The 21,188-nt window shown below is 41.7% G+C and overlaps 1 protein-coding gene across 17 annotated transcripts in view; it reads right to left on the bottom strand.

Annotated features, from left to right (window-relative positions):
• PTPRF (protein tyrosine phosphatase receptor type F) overlaps positions 1-21,188 on the bottom strand; it is a 376,909-nt gene that overhangs the window by 230,613 nt on the left and 125,108 nt on the right. For all 17 annotated transcript variants that reach the window (XM_019007641.2, XM_015636139.3, XM_015636143.3 and 14 more), the window contains exon 3: positions 15,592-15,753. In XM_019007641.2, the coding sequence (XP_018863186.1) occupies positions 15,592-15,676 (85 nt within the window). In that variant the 5' untranslated portion in view covers positions 15,677-15,753. The remainder of the gene's footprint in view (positions 1-15,591; positions 15,754-21,188) is intronic.

Raw genomic sequence — 21,188 nt, 5'->3', positions numbered from 1 at the left:
AGATATAATTTGTCTGAGCAGATCATCTATAGATCACCGAATGAACACTAAACAGGCTCTTGCTGTCCATGGAAGAAACTCACTGTGCACTCTACCATGGCTGCAGCACAGGACAGGTGAACCCTTCTCTATCTGAAATTTAGCCCCCAGCAGTCTGGAGGTCAAAGAGCTGGCACTTCTTCCAACATGCTCAGCTGTGACTGAGGACAGGGCTGCAGCCTCTGCCTAAGAGGAACAGGGCCCTCAAATCAGAGGGAAAACAGCAAGTGATAACTAACCTGGCATTCTGCTGGGGACAGGCTTTTCTCACACAAACAGCCTTTTCTGCTCACATATGTGAATATATGCATATTTAAAAAATAAATTATCTTTCATTCAGATTAGTTACTAGAATATCTCTTTCTCTGCTGAAGCAGATTTGTTCCTATGGTTGTATCTACTGCTATTCTGGGACTTGGTATTGTTTTCCCACTATTGCTGCAGAAAACGTTCAGCAGCTAATTGCACAGTCAAGTCCTTTCACATAATTTTCACTTTGACAAGAGTAATTAAAAAGCTAAACGGCTCAAGAACCAATTGATTAGGTCTGGAAGCAAAGCTCTGTTTAGGCGATCCTGAGATGCACGTGTACAGAACAGCAAGTGTTCACAAAACACAATTAGGAGCGTGTTCCTCAAGTGCTGATGGTTATTGTGATTCCTGCAAGATCTCTTTTTTCCCAATTTGTCTGAAATGTTATATTCACATATGTGAATATGGACACGGACCATGCTTTCCAGAGTCAGGAAAATTAACAGTACAGAACAAGTTACAGATGATTTTCCTTCCATCACCTCTATCTGCAATCACCAAATAGCCAAAGTTTGTAAATGGACTAAAACACCTGCCATCACAGAAATGAATTACACAAGGCTATTTTATCATTAAATTTCATTTGCTTGCCTTAAAATTGCTCTGACTTCTCCATAACAGGACTTCTAATATCACTACATTTCCAACTACGTAACTGAAATTATAAAGGGCTCCAAAAAAATATGTACCAAAATAATGAGTTTACGAACAGTAATGAAATGGAAACTCTCAGAAGCCTGACGTTACACAAAAGCTTAAGAGATGCTCCCCATAACTTTTATAATAAATAATTCTATTCTTGAAAAAGAAGTTGAAAGGGTTGTCTTTAAACCACTTCCTTCTCAGTGAAGTTTGGTCACTTACTAATTATGTATTTGAAAAACTGTCATGAAATGTGCAAGGTTTAAAGCTACTGGGAACTTGGAGCAGCAATAATGAGAAACTCCCTCTATGCATACGAAGAGCAATCAAACACCAGGCTCCTCCTGTGCCACCTGATGACCAAGAAAGTGCTGGTGCTCCTCAAAGCCAACAGCTCTGGCCTCTGAGTGTGGGGCATTAGACACAGGATAGAGAACAGGTTCACAGCACAGGCCACCAACACACACAAATAAATCTTTGAATGAAGCTACAGCAGCATCTGAGGAAGAGCTGGGTACACATGTGCCTGCCTGCAGAGGGGTCTCAAACAATGGAAATCCAGATGGGCCTTGTGTCCCACTCTCTGCAGCAGCACTGCACAGTTACTCCAGGCACAACAATACCTCCAGGACACAAAACGCAAACCCAAACCCTCTTTCTTCGGTACAGAAAGCCAAAGGTTGACCTAAACTTTTCTGCACAAGTAGGATGCCAAATCTTTTCAGGAAGTCAAAGACATAAAGAGAATTGCGTCATTACTGCTGAAAGAAGCCATAGAAAGTTCCACACATTCACAAATGTGATAATTTAGATGACAAATGCAGCAAATTAAATGCAATGTGTTAGCTAATATAATATTTAATTATGTACTATGAATGATCACTTGCATATCTGAGAATTTAAACAATTATTTTTGGAAGGGGGGGAAACGTTTCTGAGAACAAGGGGTTTTTAGCATCTGAGAGCTTTTCTATTGCTTTCCCTTCCACCTTACCTTGTTTATAGCTCTATTCAGTAATAGTTTTTACTTGTTTCCTCGATGTCTTAATTTCCTGCAATAATACATCTGCCATGAATAATTAAGCAATACATTTGCTGCTCGCTGAAAGCTGAACAAGTGCTATAAATCAGTTCTGAGACCCTCTGCCAGCACAGACACAATCAGAGATCTGCTAATGTTGGCATTTCTTTCTGCAGGTGAGAGGAATGGAACACAGAAACATTCAAGGAGCTGCTCAGCAGTGCCAGGCTTGCTTGCCCTGGAACTGGCATTATGGGAGTGCTTGTCTGCATCTTTTCCCAAGCAGCAGGACTTCAAAGACTGTTTTGATGAGGAACAGTAAACCTAAATGTTCTGTATTCTTCACATATACTCCTTTCTCACATTCCTAGGTTGTTCCCTCTTACTCTCCCACTCCATAGTCAGGAGGAGGAGAGCAGAACATGCCCTGAGCGTGCATTATTCCTTCTCAGCACCAAAATGATGGACTGCTGTTCTTTGCTGTATTTCCACCTTATTTCTCCTGCTGCTTGTGGTTCAAACCAGGACACTACCAGATGGTAGTGAAGAGCTGAATGATCATCTGTAGTCAGGCCCATTACAGCCAGTGAAGGTTTATCTTGCCGAGTCACACTCGCTCTCAGACAGCTGGGCAGGCTGCATTTCTCACTTTTTTGTATATGAAGATGGACGATAACAACAAGCTACAAAAGCAACAGCGATAACGCTTCCCTTCAGCACTTCCACTCACATCCATATCAGTGGAGAGGACAGTAAAACAACTTTCCACTACCAGAACAGGATTCACCTTTTAATTGGATGAGGTTTACAGTGGAATCACTTCAAGCGCAGCTGTGCAGTGTATGAGCCTCTCCAGCTTGGCAGCGCAGGTACACTAGAAAACTAATCAAGACCAGGTATCCAGCCAGGCCTAGGAAATGTCAGGGTAGCCATCAGAATTCCACACATTTTAATTTGAGAATCACCCCAATTCACTAGAAGGTGCAGAGACTCAAAAAAATTTTAAAGGTCAAAATGTAGAACAATTCATCACTAAATTTCCCCACGAAACAAACCATGTAATGTTCCTGGTTTTAATTCTGTTGACAACAGATTGCACATATTTTAAAAACGTAACGTTTAGCAGCTGTGCTGCCAGTCTGCAGAGTTTGCATATATAGCTGTGATATTACCATACTCTATTATTCATAACAGGCAACAGACTTCATTCTTCATCTTGTGAAAAATAATTGCAGTTTGAAGTCAAAGTCTGATGGCAAAGAAACACCCAACATAATGGCTAGAGTTTCCAGAATTCAGGAGCTCATGTAATGGCCTGCATTTTGATTTAAATCAATTCATTAAAAAGACAAATCTCTTCTGATCTGTAGTTCTTCTGCAAGAAGTACACGGCTCTTTTATGAAACCCAGGGAAGGAAAAGTCTAGGTAGGTAAATAGCTTCTTCTTATCCACAACAAACATGCAATAAATTAACCGTAATCTTTTAACATGAAGCATGAGATACTCCCATCTCATACAGCCCTGGGACCTCACTCAGACAGAAATTCATGAGCTGATGTATAGCTATTCATAGCAAGAATCACTACTGGAAGGGAGAAGCAAAAAACCTTACCCATCTTCCCTTCCACTACCATTAACATTAAAAGCATTCTATACAAATACACATTTCTAACACGTTTTCCCTTTCATACACATAAATAAGCATTTAAACATATTTCAATCAAAAGGTCTTGCAAGACCTACAGTATCCTTTGCAATTGTTTCTCAAAGCATTTTGTGCTGCCAGCAGCTGTTTCAATCTCCCCCTCCAAGAGCTGCTGGTCAGCGCTGCTCCAGACAGCAGAGCAGCATTGTTTGCCTAGAGCAGTCCACATGCAGACCCTCCGACCTGCTCTGCTGCTCTGGGTGCTGTGTTACATGGGCTGGAACTGCCTTTCTTAGCAACATCTGACTGCAGAACAGCACAGATGTTTGGTGCTGTCAGAGAGACGGGCTCTTGCACATCATGGCAGCAACCACCAGATACACACCAGAGCCCTGCCTTGGCAAGCAAAGCCCCTGCAACCATCAGAGCTCAGACACCGGCCTCTGAACAGATGTACAGCATGGCAAAGTCTCTGGGCAGCCAGCCACCTACAGATAAACACCTAACACGTCCTGAGAGAAAAAAACCAAACACAGAATTACCTGCTACAATGTGCAGAGCTCAGTTAACTGTATGGCTTCAGAAGATGAAGCACACACCAGAACAGGCAGCTGACCTTTATTCATGTACAGACGTGGGCAAAAAGATAGCAAATCTATGAGGGCTCATGAGAAAACCAGTGGGTGTTTGCAAGTCTCATATTCTCCCATTTTTGCCCACTGGCACCTCTAGAGCAGAGATATGAAGAGCACTGAACAGGACTGGGGGCCTGGAAAACACTTTCACACAAAGCTACATAGTCAGAGGAAGGACAGTGATGGTCACTTGAGAGGAGGACAGAATAAAAATGTAAGAGTTATTAGGTGGCCTAGAGAAGACAGGCTACGAGACTGTATCTTTCCTGGTTCATAAATGAAGACAAAGAAACATTCATTTTTAAAAAATCACACTGCCTATTAGAACATATCTGAGGGAACACTTTCTGTTTGCATTAAAAATTCCAGAAATTCCTCCAGAAATTCAATTCCATGCTCCACAGTCCTGCAGGTTGCTTAGTGCCTAACCTGAACTTCCCAGCTGTAGTTCAAGCACATTATTTCTTCTCCTAGCAGTGGATGGGAAAGACTGGCTTCCCCTATTTAAACCTTCCATTCTGGCAGAGGGACGCTCGAGATGTTTCACTGGAGGCCTTAACCATGTGAGCAGAGCACAAAGACTACCAAATGTGTCTTCAGGATGGTACTCCTCATTTTTGCCTGTCACTGTGATGTCTGTCCCCCTCAAAAAAGCACTGCTTTGTTGACTCCTTTATGGTCTATGATCCATTAGCACTGCAAGACCTTTTCTGTATACCAGCTGTCTAGGCAGTTGTATCTCATTCTGTATTTATGTAGCTGATTACTCCTATTTTCAAACATCTATCCACATTTTTCCTTATTGACATGCATCCTCTCAGACAGTTTTGCCAATTTGTAAAGATAATTTTGAATTCTAATGGTGTCCTCCAACATGCTTGCCTCTCTTCCCAGCTTGTTGTTGCCTGCAAATTTAATAAGCATGTTCTCTATTCTATCAGAGAGATCATTACTGCAAATGCTGAATGCTACCAAACTGCCAAATACCCACCCTATGAGCAGATGTTTCATAGGAAAAAGTCTCATGAGGGAGCACTGAAAGCTTTACTAAAGATAAATGACATCTACCGCTTCTCCATTCACAAAGCCTGTTAGCCTGTCATTAAAGGAAATTAGATTGATCTGACCTTGACAAACGTACATTGGGTGTTATTCCTTTGCCCGTGTGGGTAAAACAGTATTTAGAGTTGCTGCAATTAATAAAGCTCTACAGAAGGAGTAATACAAGTCCAGTTTCTGAGAACAACTTCTAATTTTGTACAGGAAATGGGAACTAATGTGGGTGGGGAGGAAAAGCAAGAGTATAAGATGATCTTTTTTGTACCTCCTTAAAACATCTAGCATTTGATGGCCATCACTGGAGGCTTATGTTGGGATAATTTTGGTATAAATGCACCTAGAGTCTTACACCATCCAGCAATTATTGTAACACAAAATAATTCTGCAATTTGACATAAACTTGGAAAACTCCACATGGTATAACTGCATGTAAATCTTTAGATGTTAAGTGGGGTTTCTTAAATTCCACAAAATTCCACAGGAAGCTCTTCTCATACAAAACACTACAGATTACAGACAACGGCCAAACTTTTGAGCTAAACTTGCCTGCAAAAAAAACTTTTATCTGCGACAGAAGGCTGAGTGTCTAATGGAAAAGACATTGAGCACTGCATAGATGCTGACTGAACAATACAGGGATTTTGTCTTAATGTGTAAAAAAAGCCCCAAATCACACTGCTCTTAAAATAGGGCACACAAGTCTACAGACAGTGGTGTATTTTATCATTTGAGAAGAAAAAAAACCAACTTTGGCAGTTAAATATGTTAAATGTTCTATGCACTTACTACAACAGAATAAAGGTTCAACAGGCACTGCCAAGAAAGACGGGACCAAGCCCCTGTGGCCTGCAGTACAACCACAGAGCAACTTCATCAAAAACCACTCTATTTCCCCAACTGCCCCAAGAAATAGACAAATGCACTAGAACAGGAACTTCATGGTGCTGGTGCAAATTAATTCTCAGTGCCCACATTCCAGGCTGGGCACTGGAGGACCTGGAGGATGCCTCTGCTGTGCCCCTCTGGCTCTTGGGAAGGCTGAGACCACAGAGGCTCTGGCTACAAGCAAAGAAAGAATATACAGGCAATTTAATTACACACGAGTTCACACAGCATCCTTTACATAGTGATCCAGCATGAAAATTCCCTTTATATTATTCAGCAGACTGTTGTTCTATGGGTCACTCCTTCTACAAATCAGGTTCTATTCTCTCTGGACATTACTACAGATGTGCTTTGGTGGTCAAATGTTTACACAGACATTTTAGACTAGAGATCTATAAATATCACCACAGCCAGCTTTAAGGGTACCAAAGTATTTTTCCACTCTCTTTGTTTTTAAGAGCATTCAAAGACAATTTTTGCAGAAAGAACCAAAAACGAATGACATACTCATAAAATACAGTCCCTCAACTTGAACTTTGCCTATAGACCACGTAGGGCACATTTCAGGCATGAAACAAACTCATAAAAAGCTGAAAAGAACAGGTTATAACTAAGGAACTTCATGTTAACTCCTGATAAACTGTGTGTAATGGAGCATAAAAGGGGATATTAAAAGTTATATACAGCAAGTATAAATGACAAGTCAACAACCAGGATCATTACCAGTTACATCAAACAAGAGTAAAGGGAGACTTTCCAGGTCTTGGATTCCCCTCATCATGTTCCTGAGAGCCATACTAAACTCTGTACTCAGCATGCCAAGACTGAGAACACTGTGTCAGGACCAGACATCCCAGGCCTTTAAATAGGAATATGGAAGTACTTGCTTCTAAGTTTGCTTCTCTAAGGTTTTTCCCATGTCCTGGAAAAACCAAAAGCTTCTGTTTGATCCTAAATAGGATTAAAATATATAGTCACCATCATCAGATCAGTATTTTAACCATTTTCAGCACATAACAAGAATCTCACTACTCACTGCTCTGTTACTTCAATGAATCTTCCCTCGTCTAAATTAAACACTCAGCAAGTACAATACACTACAGCTGCCTCACTTCCAGAATGTCTTTTTTCCTCAAATGCAGGGATTGAAGCTCTTTCTGAAATCAATGCATGGTAACTCACATTTACCTCAAAGGGCAGAATTTCAGTTTCAAGTTTGAAAACCAAGGCAATGCCCTGTCTTAGGAACGAAGCCAAAGTGAAAGCTTTGCAACACACTCTGTCTCCCCCTCGCACAAATCCCCAACTTTTGGCAAGTGGGTGAAAAGGAACAGTCCCACCTGCCAAGCACAGCTGTGCTAATGCTGAGGTTCAAAATGGTTATTACAAGTGGTATTTTTTCAGTGGCAAAACCCTTACATGTGTAAAGCTGCTGAGTATTTCCTGGCCTCTTTAAAACACCTTTTCAAAAAAACCTTTAAGAGAAGTAATACAACAGTTGAAGTGGATTTAGCTAAAAATAAACACAAAGAAAACACGTAGGTGTTCTGCAGCCTTATAACAAAGAGCAGAGACTCAACAGTCACTGTGTTCTCCCCATGTGACAATTAACTGCCAAGGGCTTGTATCTCACCTTTGAGGTGAGCCAAAGTTATCATATATAGACAGAGTCCGTAAAAAATTTGAAACGATTTCAAGAAAAGCAGCAGAAAAAAGCAAGAATTGAGAGTGATTCCTTTTAAATCTGCAGTATTTACCAGTGCTAACAGTGGACTGATGATAGTCCTTTCCATGAGACCCCAGTTACTTCCAGAGAATCCACTATCAGCTCAAGTAGAATAACCTCATGCAGCAAAGACAAACCAACTCCAAACCTCTTCCTGAAATGCTGACTTTATTCAAAGTACCAGCTCAGAACAGTCACATTTGGTACAATGAACGCCTCTTGGAAAATGGTGGCATTTCCATTTATTTTAAGATTTGACCAAGTACTACCTATACATCTCAATCCAATCTTAAAAAATACAATTTTCCTGGAAATTCTATTATTAATTACGGGGAGGGGGAAGGAAACAATGAGTAATATAAGCAAGGAAGGGGCATCTGAAAAGCGCAGCAGGACTGCGAAGTCATTCTAGCCTGTACTACATAAAATGGAATATATGCTGTAATTATTTCTTTTTAATACCATGTCAATACCCCTTATTGTGAAGGTTTCATGTTATGATGCAAGAGAGAAAGACAGAACTAACACACATTCAAAGTTCTAGCATTGCAGGCTACAATTCATGTACAAATGTAAAGCCATCATCCACTATAAAAAGTGTCTTCATTTAATTCAGTGATCATATGTCAGTAAAGTGTGCAAGGCAAAAGACATTTCTATGACTTAAAAGTTTCAGTAAGCACCCTACAGTGTTTTCACACCAACAAAATAAATGAGATTTGTCTCTGGCACAGACAAAGCACTGATTCTCACAAGGGACTAAACAGAGCATTCAATTAAGAGTACACCATTGCTTTTCAGCTCCTGATACATAAAGATAGACAACTTACCAGAGAAAAAGCACCCATGAACAGATGCTTTTTTTCCCACTCCTTTTTAAACCAGGCATGTTCAACATCAAAAAAGATTGACTAACATTTTGAGCAAACAAATTTCATACTCTTGGTTGTTCACAAAAATGAGCTTGATCATCTTATATTACAGTATCATTCTGAAGCACCAGTATAATGAAGAGATAATCAAAGAAACAAAAAAAGCATTCCTATTACCACATCATTGCTTTTTACAACTACTCAGCTAAAACACTGAAAGCTCCAGCAGATCTTGTACTTTTTCCCTTTCTGACATCAGTACTAGTAATAGCCAGGAGCATCACGACAAACCATATTATTTTATCGGTTTTCTGGCACTCCTTTCCATCTGCAAAGAATGTTACCATCACTACTACAGGGTATTTTAAATATCTCCTTAAAAACCACACAGCAGTCTCTGCATACAGCCACGACTGATTAACATCTGTGAATGAATGCAACTAACTTGCAATTAGATTTGGAAAGTAAAGGGTAAGCTTTACCAAGATTGGTAGTCAGCTACAAATAGAAAGGGAAAATTACCTTTAAAGAATTACTCAGATGACTAAATGAGACGCGATCCAGCAAAATACATTTTAAAGTACCTAGGGGCAGATATTTGTGAGCAAAAAACCAAGTCACACTAATGAAATCCGAGTTTGCATCCTGGGAATCAGAGGTCCAGAAAGGAATTCAGAGGTCACAGTGGAGGACCATGCTCCCAGCTGAATGATCTGGGTAAAAAAAAACCTAAAGGTTCCATTGTACTGTTAGAAAATGCAGCCACTTACTTGTCTTGGTCCTGGTCCCTTGACTTTAAAAACATACTGAAAAGTCTGGCAGATTAGTGAAGAACAAAAAAATTATATCTGCTCAGAAAAAAAACAAGTCAAGTCTGTTTTTCTACAACAAAAAGGACAAACTTTCTGATTCTCTAACTCCTCCACTTCAAGTTGCTTCTCCAGGAGATTGCATTAAACAGCAGGAGTCTCCAGCCTCAATGACAGATGTTCTAATATCCAGTGTCTAAACCCTAAAAATGCATGAAGGTAGTTTGAAATAAATACATATTTGGGGAAGTAATGATTACTTGCCATTTTTACAGATCATATAGGAGATGGGTAAATTCTCTATCATTTAGTTTTCAAATCATAATTTGACAGCCTCCCAAAGGCTACGTGCTAGCTCATCCATAGCTGTTAAAAAGTTGACGCAGAAATTACTACTGAAATTATACAGCCTGTGATACACAGGTCAGAGTAAAAGACTGCTCTGATCTGATTTCTAGCCTTAAAATCTATGAATCTACACTGAAGATAAAATTGCAAGCAGGTAGTTCTATCGGTTTTCTGTATCACCAAGCCAATAAGCGCACACTCTCTCAAAGAACAAATATTAAATACATCATCCCCTCAACATTTGTCACTGTGCTGGATAATCTACACATATACTTAATCACAGGAAGTCCCTTGTGAGGGCAGGAGAGGAACTTCTGGCTGCGCAGCGGAGTCTGAATGGTGCAAATGGCAAGTGGGGATGCACAGCCCTGCACAGCAGCAGTGAGGAGAAGAGGCAACAGTCAGAGCATACACCTTGTTCTCCATGCAAACCACTGCCCCCAGATGTCCCTGCAGACTGACCACATGATGCTCAGAGCAGCCTGTGAGCAAAACCCAAAATAGGCTTGGCTGCAGTTACTACAGCACCTCTCTGGGTTCAGGAGCCACCACTCAGCGAGGGCTCCAAGATGACAACTGGAAGAGATCGCTGTGTATTTATTCTGCTTTACATCCTCCATAGGTCTTCGTACTCACCGCTACTGGATGAGGGATTTAGGGCTAAGCAGACCTTTGACCTGTCAGCTGACGTTGATTGATGAATGCTGGTGGGTTTAACCATATATAAAAAAGACAAATCATGGTGCTGTGATTTGTTGTGGATAGCAACCCAAGCAAATTCACGCCCTCTGCAAGTGCTGGAGCTAAAAGGGCTATAAATGCAGAAAAAGATCTGTTGTCTACTCTAAACATGATGTTTGTCCTCACAGCATCCCGTCTACCTTGATGTCTGCAACACGGGGCTACAAGAAGGCAGCATTTAGGTATTTTACATGAAAGTGCAGAATCCATTCCTACCTAAATATATGTATTTTTATATATGATGAGTAAGGACACCAAAAATAAACACTGCACAATAACTGTGGTTAATATTTCAACCCGGCCCTTAATGACGCCACCTCAATGCCTCGGGTACAGGGGTTTTCCTAAACAGTATTTTCCATGTTCTTTTTGCTGATGGAATATGTCAAGCTAGTCAAGGTAGAATTGCAGAAAATTAGTATTTACCTCTGCTGCAATACCTGGATCCAATCGCATCAATTACACATAATCACTAGATGCTGTGTTTGGGGACAGGCATGCAAACAGGAAACCTGGAAACAGAAACTGATGCAAGGCAGCAGTGGAGAGGCCTCGTGTCCAGCTTTTGGAATGGGATCCTGCTGCCCAGTCTGGCCATTTTCCAGGCTTGCACAACAGCAAGTCTGTCCCACAGCGTGGCCTGGAGCAGCTGTATTTGGAGTTGAGCTGATGTTGAGGCATCATTCATGTTATGAAGCAAAGGCAGCAGAGCTGAATCAGGAAGTCAAAATGAGTGAAGCTAGTCTTGGGAACACTGAACAGTAAGGGCAGAGAGCAGAGTTAGGGGACAAAGAGAAGCTAGTGCCATAGCAAATGTTCCCTCCAGTGCTCTTCCATGCAAAGCCTCTGGACAACACTTCAGGTACAGTGCAAAATCCCTGGCAAAACAGAGCCCACCTGAAGCTAGAAAGACCATCTTACTACTCTTAGACCTGAGACATCACCATATCTAGAAAAGCCATCTTAGTATTCTTTTCCCAACCTTCACAAGCATCCACATCCTCCCCCCTTTTTTTTTTTCTTAAATGTGTCTCCTCAATTCAATTAGCACCCAAGAAACACTGATTTAAAAAAAAAAAAAAGAAGAAGAAAAAAAACCCAAAAAAGCTGCATGTACAAGATGCACATCTTTCAGATATAAAGTAACTCTTTATTTCAGGGGCAGGACAGCTTTGAGAAACTTCAGACTTGAGGCCCCTTCTGGCCAGGGGTGGTGGGAGCCCAAGCTCTGCCTTGACCACACCAGCTCACTGAGGCACGTTTCATCTACCCCCTCAAATAAAACCCAAGTCTGCTCTACCTCTAGAAATCAAAAGGTGCAAATTGTTTGTTTACCAGGTATCAATTCACAGGGAGTTGGCCTAATTCTGCCTTAGTTCTTTCCTCCTACAAGGTCACTTTTGAAGTGGTTCTATTCCTTCCACCCTTTGAAATTCCGTGCAAGACAAACCAAAATATACTGTGGTTAGAAAAGGCCTGGGATGGGTCACCTAGTTTCTTCCTTTGGCTAATAGAACCTATGCCCAGGGCTTCAAAAACAAAGCCTAATTTTTAAAAAACCAAGACAACAACAAAAGATATTGTTGGTTTTTCATGACAGTATTGATTTTCCCCCATTTTCTCTGTGTTTTGTTTTGAGGGAGGATTTTTTTGGTTTTTATTTTATTAGAATAAATGACACATTTTCAGAAGTTGGAAAAAAGCATCTTTTAGTTGACAATTGCACTGAACACTAACTGAAATCTGCAAAGCCATTTTTCCCATGCACAATCAAAAGCTGACAGACAGGGAAGCACAGAATGTATAAAAAAAACCCACACAAGCGAGCTGAGAGAGAATGGGTAAAACAGCCATCCTGAATCAGCTCTGAGCTGCGCTAATGGAATTAGGGTCACCCTGACAGAAACACAGTCAGATCACAGAGAAAATTTAATAGTTTCTTATTGCAGTCTGTAAAAGCTGGGGAGGATTTGAAATAGCTGTCTGCCAAATTAGCACTTCTGTATCCACCGTTGGTGCGCATGTGCCCCTTCCCACTCACCTTCTCCTCCCAGCACCCAGCAGAGAAGCCAGGAAACCACTACTCCCCTCCTGCTACCAGGGAGGCACCTAGGAAGCCCCTCTTTTTCTGACACTGCCACTCAGTTTAAACTTTGGATGCCCTTTCAACTCCTCTTCACTGAAATTCTCCACAGCTCCCGTGAACTGGATTCCAGGGGAGGCACCGGCACAGCCCGGCGCTAATTCTGCCAGGCAATACACACTAAATCTGCTTTATCTCGGGCACTAACATCCATCTTTCTGCCAGCTGCCTTAATTGTAAGGAAGCTACAGCAGTGACACTGAGATGTGTTACAACAACAGCAGGTGAGGAAGGTAGAGAAAACCCAGTGGTGGGTGCCCCCTGAGCACCCAGCCACGAGCCATGCTACTGCCAGGGATGGATGCAGCACAGCCCATCTCCAGGCATCCTTTTCCTGCTCCTATAAAAAGCAATCTGGGGACTGACTCCAGAAAATACAGGGATAATGCTGCTCCCACTATGCTGTTGTTTTTAGTGGGGGAAATGCAGGAACGTTTTGCAGATACAGAGTCTGCCCATCCCTCCACTGACTCCAAGTAACACTGCAGTGGGGAAAAGGAAGAATCACAGTGATTTCTTTGGAACAGCCAGACCAGTGTAAATAAATGCTCTTTCACTGAAGCCAACAGGATGCTGTGGGGACTAAAGAAACAGAGGAGTGTGCACATGGGGTGCTCCCTTCACAGCATTCCTCCCTATCTTCTTCTGGAAGCTCCAGTGTCCATATACTGTCAGATCTTCCCTTTGTCCTTCACTACAGTCCTGAACAGGACTCTCCAATGCCAGATTCACTACTGCATCACTTGTCTGCACCACTGATGGCAGGTTCCATAAAGTTCAGGGTCTAGAGCTGACATTTTGCCCCTGCAGAGGCACAGACAGGTCTTTCCACACAGCTCCCAGCCTTTGAGGGTCAGTGGCAAGATGCAGTGGGTAAGATGATAGGAAAAAAATCTAAGTTGCTAAAATACACAGAGCAACACTTTCCACCCTAGGAAGCCCTTGATTAATCCATGGTGGCTGTGGTGGTTAAAAGGTCGGTGCCCTCCAGAGCTGCCTTCCAGATTAGGAAAAAGCAATTCAGAGTCTGTCTGCACCAGAGAAAAACACATACATACAGATAAGCTTGCTACTCAACACGGAAACGTTCCATATCTGAGATACCACACAGAAACAGAGCCAATTTGCTTAAATTTAAGCACATGGAAGGGTCCCACCAAATTAGCAAACCACCTCTGCCACAAGTTATCCTCAGGCCAAGAACTGTCCTAGGACATCTTGAGCTCCACCAGCTTCTGCACATCTGTGATGTGAGTGATGCTTCTCTCCTTTGCAGGAGCCAGTATGCAGATAATAAATTTCAGGGAATCTTTATACACCTCAGAACACTAAACAAGTATTTCTCTATGCCAGATTCCAAAATGGGCTGCAATGTGCAGACATAAAGTGATCTGAATAAGCACCTTTCAACAGCACCAGCAGACAGCAAAGTAAGCTAAAGAAGGAGACAGCTGCTGCCCTCAGTTTAACTGGGCAGCTCAGACTCATACAGACCCATATTAATCTGCTGCCTGTGCAAGTCATCCCTAATGACTACAAAAGAACTGAATTTGTACGTTTCTTCTCATCCCTCCTTCACTCTTCTCTCCAGCTTATCTAAATTTAGATCTTCCTTTCAGTCAAGGACATTTAGGACCCCCCAGTCTGTTTCCTACATTCAGCCAGGCTCCAAACAACATGAATCAATTTCAACTTTCACAAGAATATATCTAATTATAAGCCTGGTGACTAAAGCTGGAGTGAGAAAGAGATGATTGCTGGCTGCTAAGGAGGTGCATCATGGTCACCTCAGCTCCAACTCAAGCATCCCAGCAGCCTGGGTACTTTCAGACGCAAGAAGTATTTACAACTGCCAGAGTCTGTGATGAATGTGCAGACACTGAAAATCTGGGTACAGGTTAAAAAAAAAATGGAGGGGGTCTGCAAAGATACTTGGGGATTGCTTAACAAATGCATACCCCAAGATTATGCAAAAAAGCCATGAAGTTTCCTGCTCTCCGCATAACCCATTCCCTAAGACATTCCTACTATAAGGTGTTTTCAGTAGGATACCATTAGCCATATTTTTCTCTTCTTGTCTGTCCACAACAGCACTTTGTGCACATATTTCCCCCTGGCTGGATGGGGCTAATTAAAGCTAATCACAACAACTCTGTAAGACTACCAGAACAACAGCAAGGACACAACAGCTAAAAGTATGACCACAAGGAAACACTGTACTCCAATTCTGCCAAAATATAGGTGTAGGAGAGCTACAACAGAAGGTAAGAACTCGTACCCTCTTCCCCAACAGCATTCTCCAACAGCAACTGCCTGCTGACTCAGGAGAGATGTCTCAGTGCTACACAAATTACAAGAGCTGGCAAAAGAACAAGGAAAAAGTAACAGGGATTACTGTGACCCCAATACTTCTTTCTTCCTCCGCCCCCAATTTTCTTTACTCATCTGTGCGTGTTAGAAATCAAACTGTCAGGTTTTGATCTCGCAGCTACTACAGAAATTCCTTCTTCACTTGAATAAATTTTGTCAGTCTTTTTAGTTCTACTTGTGCCCCTTCACACACACCCTGTTTATCTGCAATGCGCACATTGGGAAATAGAAGACTGGGGGGAGTTGTCTCTTAGCCCTCAGTTTCCAGTACAAAGAAGATTTAGTATTTCTGAAAAGAAATTTTGCAAGGCATTCAAGCTTTCCAAAACAAAATGTTACTTACTGTCCGCTCCTGCTAAAGGCAGCATCAAGCAGCAGAGGATGGCTGCTGGCACAGTGAGTACTGGGATGCAGAAGTTAGGCACCATATTCCAAAGTAGAGCAAGTCCTCTTCAGTCTGAGGCAAGTGGTCAGTACATCCAGCGTTACAGACACAGACTTACTCCTGCAAACCAAAGAGAAAGAAAAGGAAAATTATTATGACACACAGATTAACTGCCAGTATACTGAACTGCACTGCAAAGACATCATTACAGATACTTTTAAAGAGAAATTTACCCATCTTCCCTGCACGAGCAGTAGAGCACCACAGACGCCTCCGAATTCAATAAGCTGATTTCAAGGGTCAGCAGGCATAAATGCACCTGTCTCCAAGTTTACCTTCATGTACAGTCTGGTTTATGGCCCATTAATGCATCCTTTATTTGCTGTTGTTCACAACAAATAGCTCTGAAGCAGCACATTACATACAAGAAACAGTCTTAAGCTCTTGTAGCTCTCCTTCCATGTGCCCTAGACAGACGTGGTTTTCTGCATATGTAGGGAGGGTTTGCGATCAAATTGCAAGTGAAGCACAGCTTGGACCATCCAGCTGGGCTGGTGTACACCAGACAAGCCTCAGCAGGTTCAAGCAGAAGAAACAGAAGCTGAATTGGATCAGCTGTCAGCTCACAGGGCCACCAGAGTCACAGCAGAATGTTCTTAAGCAAAGTGCCTATAAAAGAGAAGCTTTACCCAAAGCAGACACCTCAGCTTCAAACTCCTCAAAATGGAGGCAATGACTACCTAGAAGGATTCATGATTGGATATTCCCTCTCCAAAACAAAGGAAATTATCTTGTAAATTGCCTTAACTTGGGTGTCTGCTTGAATATTGAATTACAGAAAATTCCTTGAAAACCAACCAAAAGAAGGCAAGTATTTTAAAATAATGTAATTTCTGTGTATCTGCCTTCTTTATATTTTAATGAGAATAATATACTCATTTTGCTTCCATCTCAAAGTCTAAGGTCTACCTGTTAAAACAGACTTTAAAGGAACCAGCAAGCACCATGCCCTCAGCGACCACACTCTGCAGTGACAGGGGTTCACACTTTCAGTGCCAGGCATCTCAATGCAAGCCCAAGAGTTATTTAAAAGTAGATGTGATTCTCCACTAAGCTGCAGAAGTTACCAAACTTAGCAACACAGCATTATTAGTGAAAAAAATCTCATGCTGGCAGATGCCAGCCTGAGTGGACCCCATGAGTATCCTTGAAGCAAAGTACCTGCAACTGTGCACACTGTTCACAGCCCAACATGCCACTCTTACTTGTGTTGGCAGACATTTCAAAAACATCTTCAAGACTGCTCTAACAAAGATATTTCTGAATTTTGCTAGGTTTGGAAGCGCATTGTTTTTTTGGAAACCGCTGAGCTTTTGATGGAAGTATCACAAGTTACAAGCACGTCTACTTCTGACAAAAACACGGCGCTCAAAGAATGCCAGCAATGATCGTGCCTAGGGAAATCCACAAGAAATCTCAAGAGAATCTACCTTGGCAAATATTTACAGTGCATAGTACTAACAAACAGGAGATCATGATTCTTCTCCATTCTGTTACTGTATTTGCACAGTAAATCTTTTCACATGTTATAATATCACACAACACAGAGAAAACTTTATTTATGCAACATCTTCTGCAGCCAAGACATCTGAAAATGCTTTACAAAATAACCTAGTTCTAACCTAGATGCAGAGAGAATACTGATCATCTCATCCTACTTTTATTGTCTCAATGAGAAGGCATAAATCAAACTAAGTTCAGCAGCAAAATTTTGAATACCGCAGAAGAGGCTCTTTGTACCAGCCACACACTTAGTTATTTTTGCTGCCCTCCAACTTCCCTATCCCCACTCAACTCTCACCAAAGGATTACTAAAAGCACCATTTACACGTCTTACATAGCAAAGACAGATACAGGTAGTTGTATCTTTATATCTGCATAAGCTCTGTTCCAATGACAGGGTAGTTCAGTCCCCAAGCACTTGGCCCAGTGTTAGCCAGCTCCACAGATATGGCCCACACAGGAATAGGAAGAAATGCCTGGATCAAGAGTGATGATTATGCTTCTAAATTCTGCATGTACAGGGGTAATTTGTGCTGCCCAGAGAATTTGTGCTGCCTGGGAACCCACTGAAGCACTTTAAGCAGCATTACATCTGGCTCAACAGCAGCCAGAAGCCTAAAAGGCTACTCTTCCAGGGGAGGGGGTGGGAAACACCAAGGGTTGAAATTACTGTGTCAAAACTAATGATGTGTGTCAAGCTCTCTAAGATTAGGACAGAGAACGAGTTTTACAGGTGGTGCTGAAACATCTTAGGTATTTGTCAGACCACATTGGGGATGAATAGCTTTCAGAGAGCTTTTTCTCTTTCACTCACTTCCATTAACAACAAAAGTGTCTCATCTAACGGTGTATCTTGAGCACAGATTGCTCAGAGTCTTGTCAATGGCACCTCCACAGCCCTCATTCAGAAGTAACTCTCAGGAACACAAAAACCTCAGTTAAAGAATAGGTCTGTCTCCTGATTTCTCTCTTCTTTCAGTAAATGTGATCAAGCTTCTCTCCAGTTTCAACAGATTTATAACTTTCCTCTCCAGCCCATGAGATACGTACAGCATGCACTATGCAAAACTGATGAATTGTCAGATACCCTACCAGATGCTTCATGGACTTGATCTTTTTCAACTGTTTAGTGCTCTAAATAATTTACCATCTGGTAGTAAAGCCAGATTTTCTTATGCCAGACTGCTGTCTGTCCCTCCAAAGTTTATAGACCACCTTTGGCCCTGAACAGGATCAAAATGTCCCGCTTCCTCTTTCCATGGTTGCTCTGCCTATGGAAAAGTTGTCTGCATTCAATAATTAAAGAGCTTTAAATTGGAATGTTTTAAAATTTTATAGATCTCAGTAGCTGTCATTCTCTTTTGAAAGTGAAAATATTAAAAAGCTTCTCCCAGTGGTTCAGCTTTCCCATTCTTCAGAAGGGACGATGCTCTCTCCCAACAAGACAACACAATACCCAAAGCAAGGGTTTCAGCTGAAGCTCAGCTAACCCTTAGAAGGGTCAGTGCTACTCAGACAGTGTTTAACAGCAATCCTGAAACAACACTAAAAGCTTCCTTTCCTGGGGCAGAAGGCAGCCTAGGACAGAAAGCAGCTAAAAACCAGATAATATTGGTACGTTTTGGCAAAATCTAAACAAATACGAAGTCGGTATTGCTTTGGCAAAATCAAGTACAACAGCAACTGACCAAATAATGCTCCTACAATTCATAATGTGTCTTGTCCCTGGCAACCTCATGCCTCTTCAGCCTACTCTCTTGTTTCTGGACTGATCTCCTGTGTACCAGATGATCTCAATCCCTTCACTCAAAGGCCTCTTTTAATCTCACTGCTTTGGCCAGCATCTCACAATTATAATATTGCATTTGGGAGCCCAGACACAGTACAAGAAAGTTTTTCAAAAACACACGTACATTCTCATTTCTTCTTCTGCATCTGGTCCTGGCAATATTATAAACTCTAGACTACATAACCCAAAATTAGGCTGAGGCTAAGCACTCCAGATGGCTTTGTAAAAACAGCTTTGAGTTTAGCAAACTAAACTCCTGCCTCTGCTCCAAACTCAGTGTTAGAGCTACCAAGAGTTAGTTTGGCAGAAAGCTAGAAAGCAGGAAAACATAACAAAAAACTAGCAATCTTCATTTAAATATATCAGTTTTTTGCTGTGGGGCAGGTGGATGGAAAAGAGGCAGTCTTGAGGACATTTTTTGAAACCTACACGGTTTGATTCTTTCAGACAGGCAGAAAAAGCTGGACTCATTTAAAACAGAGCCAAGAATACCAACAGCTCATATGGTACTAAGAAATTCTGGCAATGAGTATGTCTCACAGGAGACGGCAAAGAGATTAGAAAAAGCAGTCAACTTTAAAGAGTCAAGAGGAATTTCAGACCAGCACTGCATAGCTTATGTCCTCTATGAACTCTTCTGTAAGATAAACTGAACTGAAACAAGTGTCATGTGGGTCACCAGCCAAGACTGGCACAGTGAAAAAAAGCATCGCCAAAGCAAGCCTGCCCATTCAAAACCAGGGACAGAAGTACTGCACTAAAATCGCTTTTTAGGTTAAGCTACTTTGCAACCCAAAGAATCTAAGAAGTCAGCACAAAAAAGTTCCCTCCAGGAACCCCTGTACATCCACGGAACTGCCACGTTTTGTTGTGTGTGTGAGTACTGACACGGCCTTTGCTGTGAAACTGCGTTAAGAGACTCTGGAGAAGCTTTACAGGGTGGGAAGGTGAGCCCAGCGCATAAGCAATGTCCTTATCTGACCTGGGGATGTAACAGTGTCTTTTCAAAAAGGAAGAATTGCGTTTGTTTGTCAAGGTGGAAACTTCCTGAGCATTCTCAAGGTGAGCTCAAGGATGTAGGTCACAAAATACCAACTGGGCACACCCAAAGACAGGGCTGAAACTACATCAGCTTCTCCCAGCACTACTGCAATTTACATAATTACACAAGCAAATTTTCTTTCTGGACCCCTTCTTTCTGTATTTTACACAAGTACCTGAAGAGAAACCAGTGCTCCAGAGGGACCAAATCAACACAATACCACCTGATCAACTCTGGGGTGCCACATCAGTGATGGCCATCATGCACCACACAGAGCAATAAGGCTGCTCTTTATTCTGTTAAAAGTGAGAACAATAACTGGCTACAGCTCAGCTGCCTCGCTCTGTACATAATGCCTCATCTGTGCTCAGAAGGAGGAACAGGAAAACCATGACATACCATATAACTCAAGATCATCATACTGCACACATTAAAAGTTGTGGAAGCAGTTACACACAGGCTAATGACTTTTCAATGTTTCACTTCACTATATTAGTATTCCTTTAGCATAGATTTCTTTGTGCTTTTCTGTGAGAAATATAATATAAAGAGACTTGGGGAGTGCAGCAATATGGACAAAAAAGACAAAATGAGTCTCATTTCACTCCGAACTCCCACATGCAGGGAATGTATTAGAGAGATTCAGTGGGGAGATATATGAAGATGGCGCCGATGGCAACACTAGAATAGATTTAGGGAGGAACTTCCTATGAGCTTGCAATACAATAAAAAGGCCAAGAGGTAAAGAAACTGCCACATGAGCAAAGGTACCCCCTCTGGGACCCAGGTGTGAGCAGGCCCAGAGCATCAGTGTGGTGCTCTCAGTTATGAGACTCTCAAACCATCTGGAGAGGAGGGATGAGCAAAGCAATTCAAGAACCAGGAAGGATAAAACTCTCTGTCAAGTCACAAGCACTAGACAGACAGGCTAAAGATTTGATAGCTATCTGTAAGTACAAGAAGGATACAAAACACCAAGAAAGGTGTGGAGGAGTATAATTAGTCATGGACACATCACTGTGAGAATGAGACAAAGCCAATCAAAGTGTATGCTGAATATTCTCAGTAAACAGTCAAAATAAAAGAGGGAAACACACCCTCCCCAGAAGTATTTTTTCCCAGAAGGAAAATGTTTCATCACCTATTTGGAAAGAAAATAAA

The sequence above is a fragment of the Parus major genome, chromosome 8, assembly GCF_001522545.3.
Source record: "Parus major isolate Abel chromosome 8, Parus_major1.1, whole genome shotgun sequence".
Classification (NCBI taxonomy): Eukaryota; Metazoa; Chordata; class Aves; order Passeriformes; family Paridae; genus Parus; species Parus major.
This window is presented reverse-complemented; position numbering and strand designations above follow the sequence as displayed.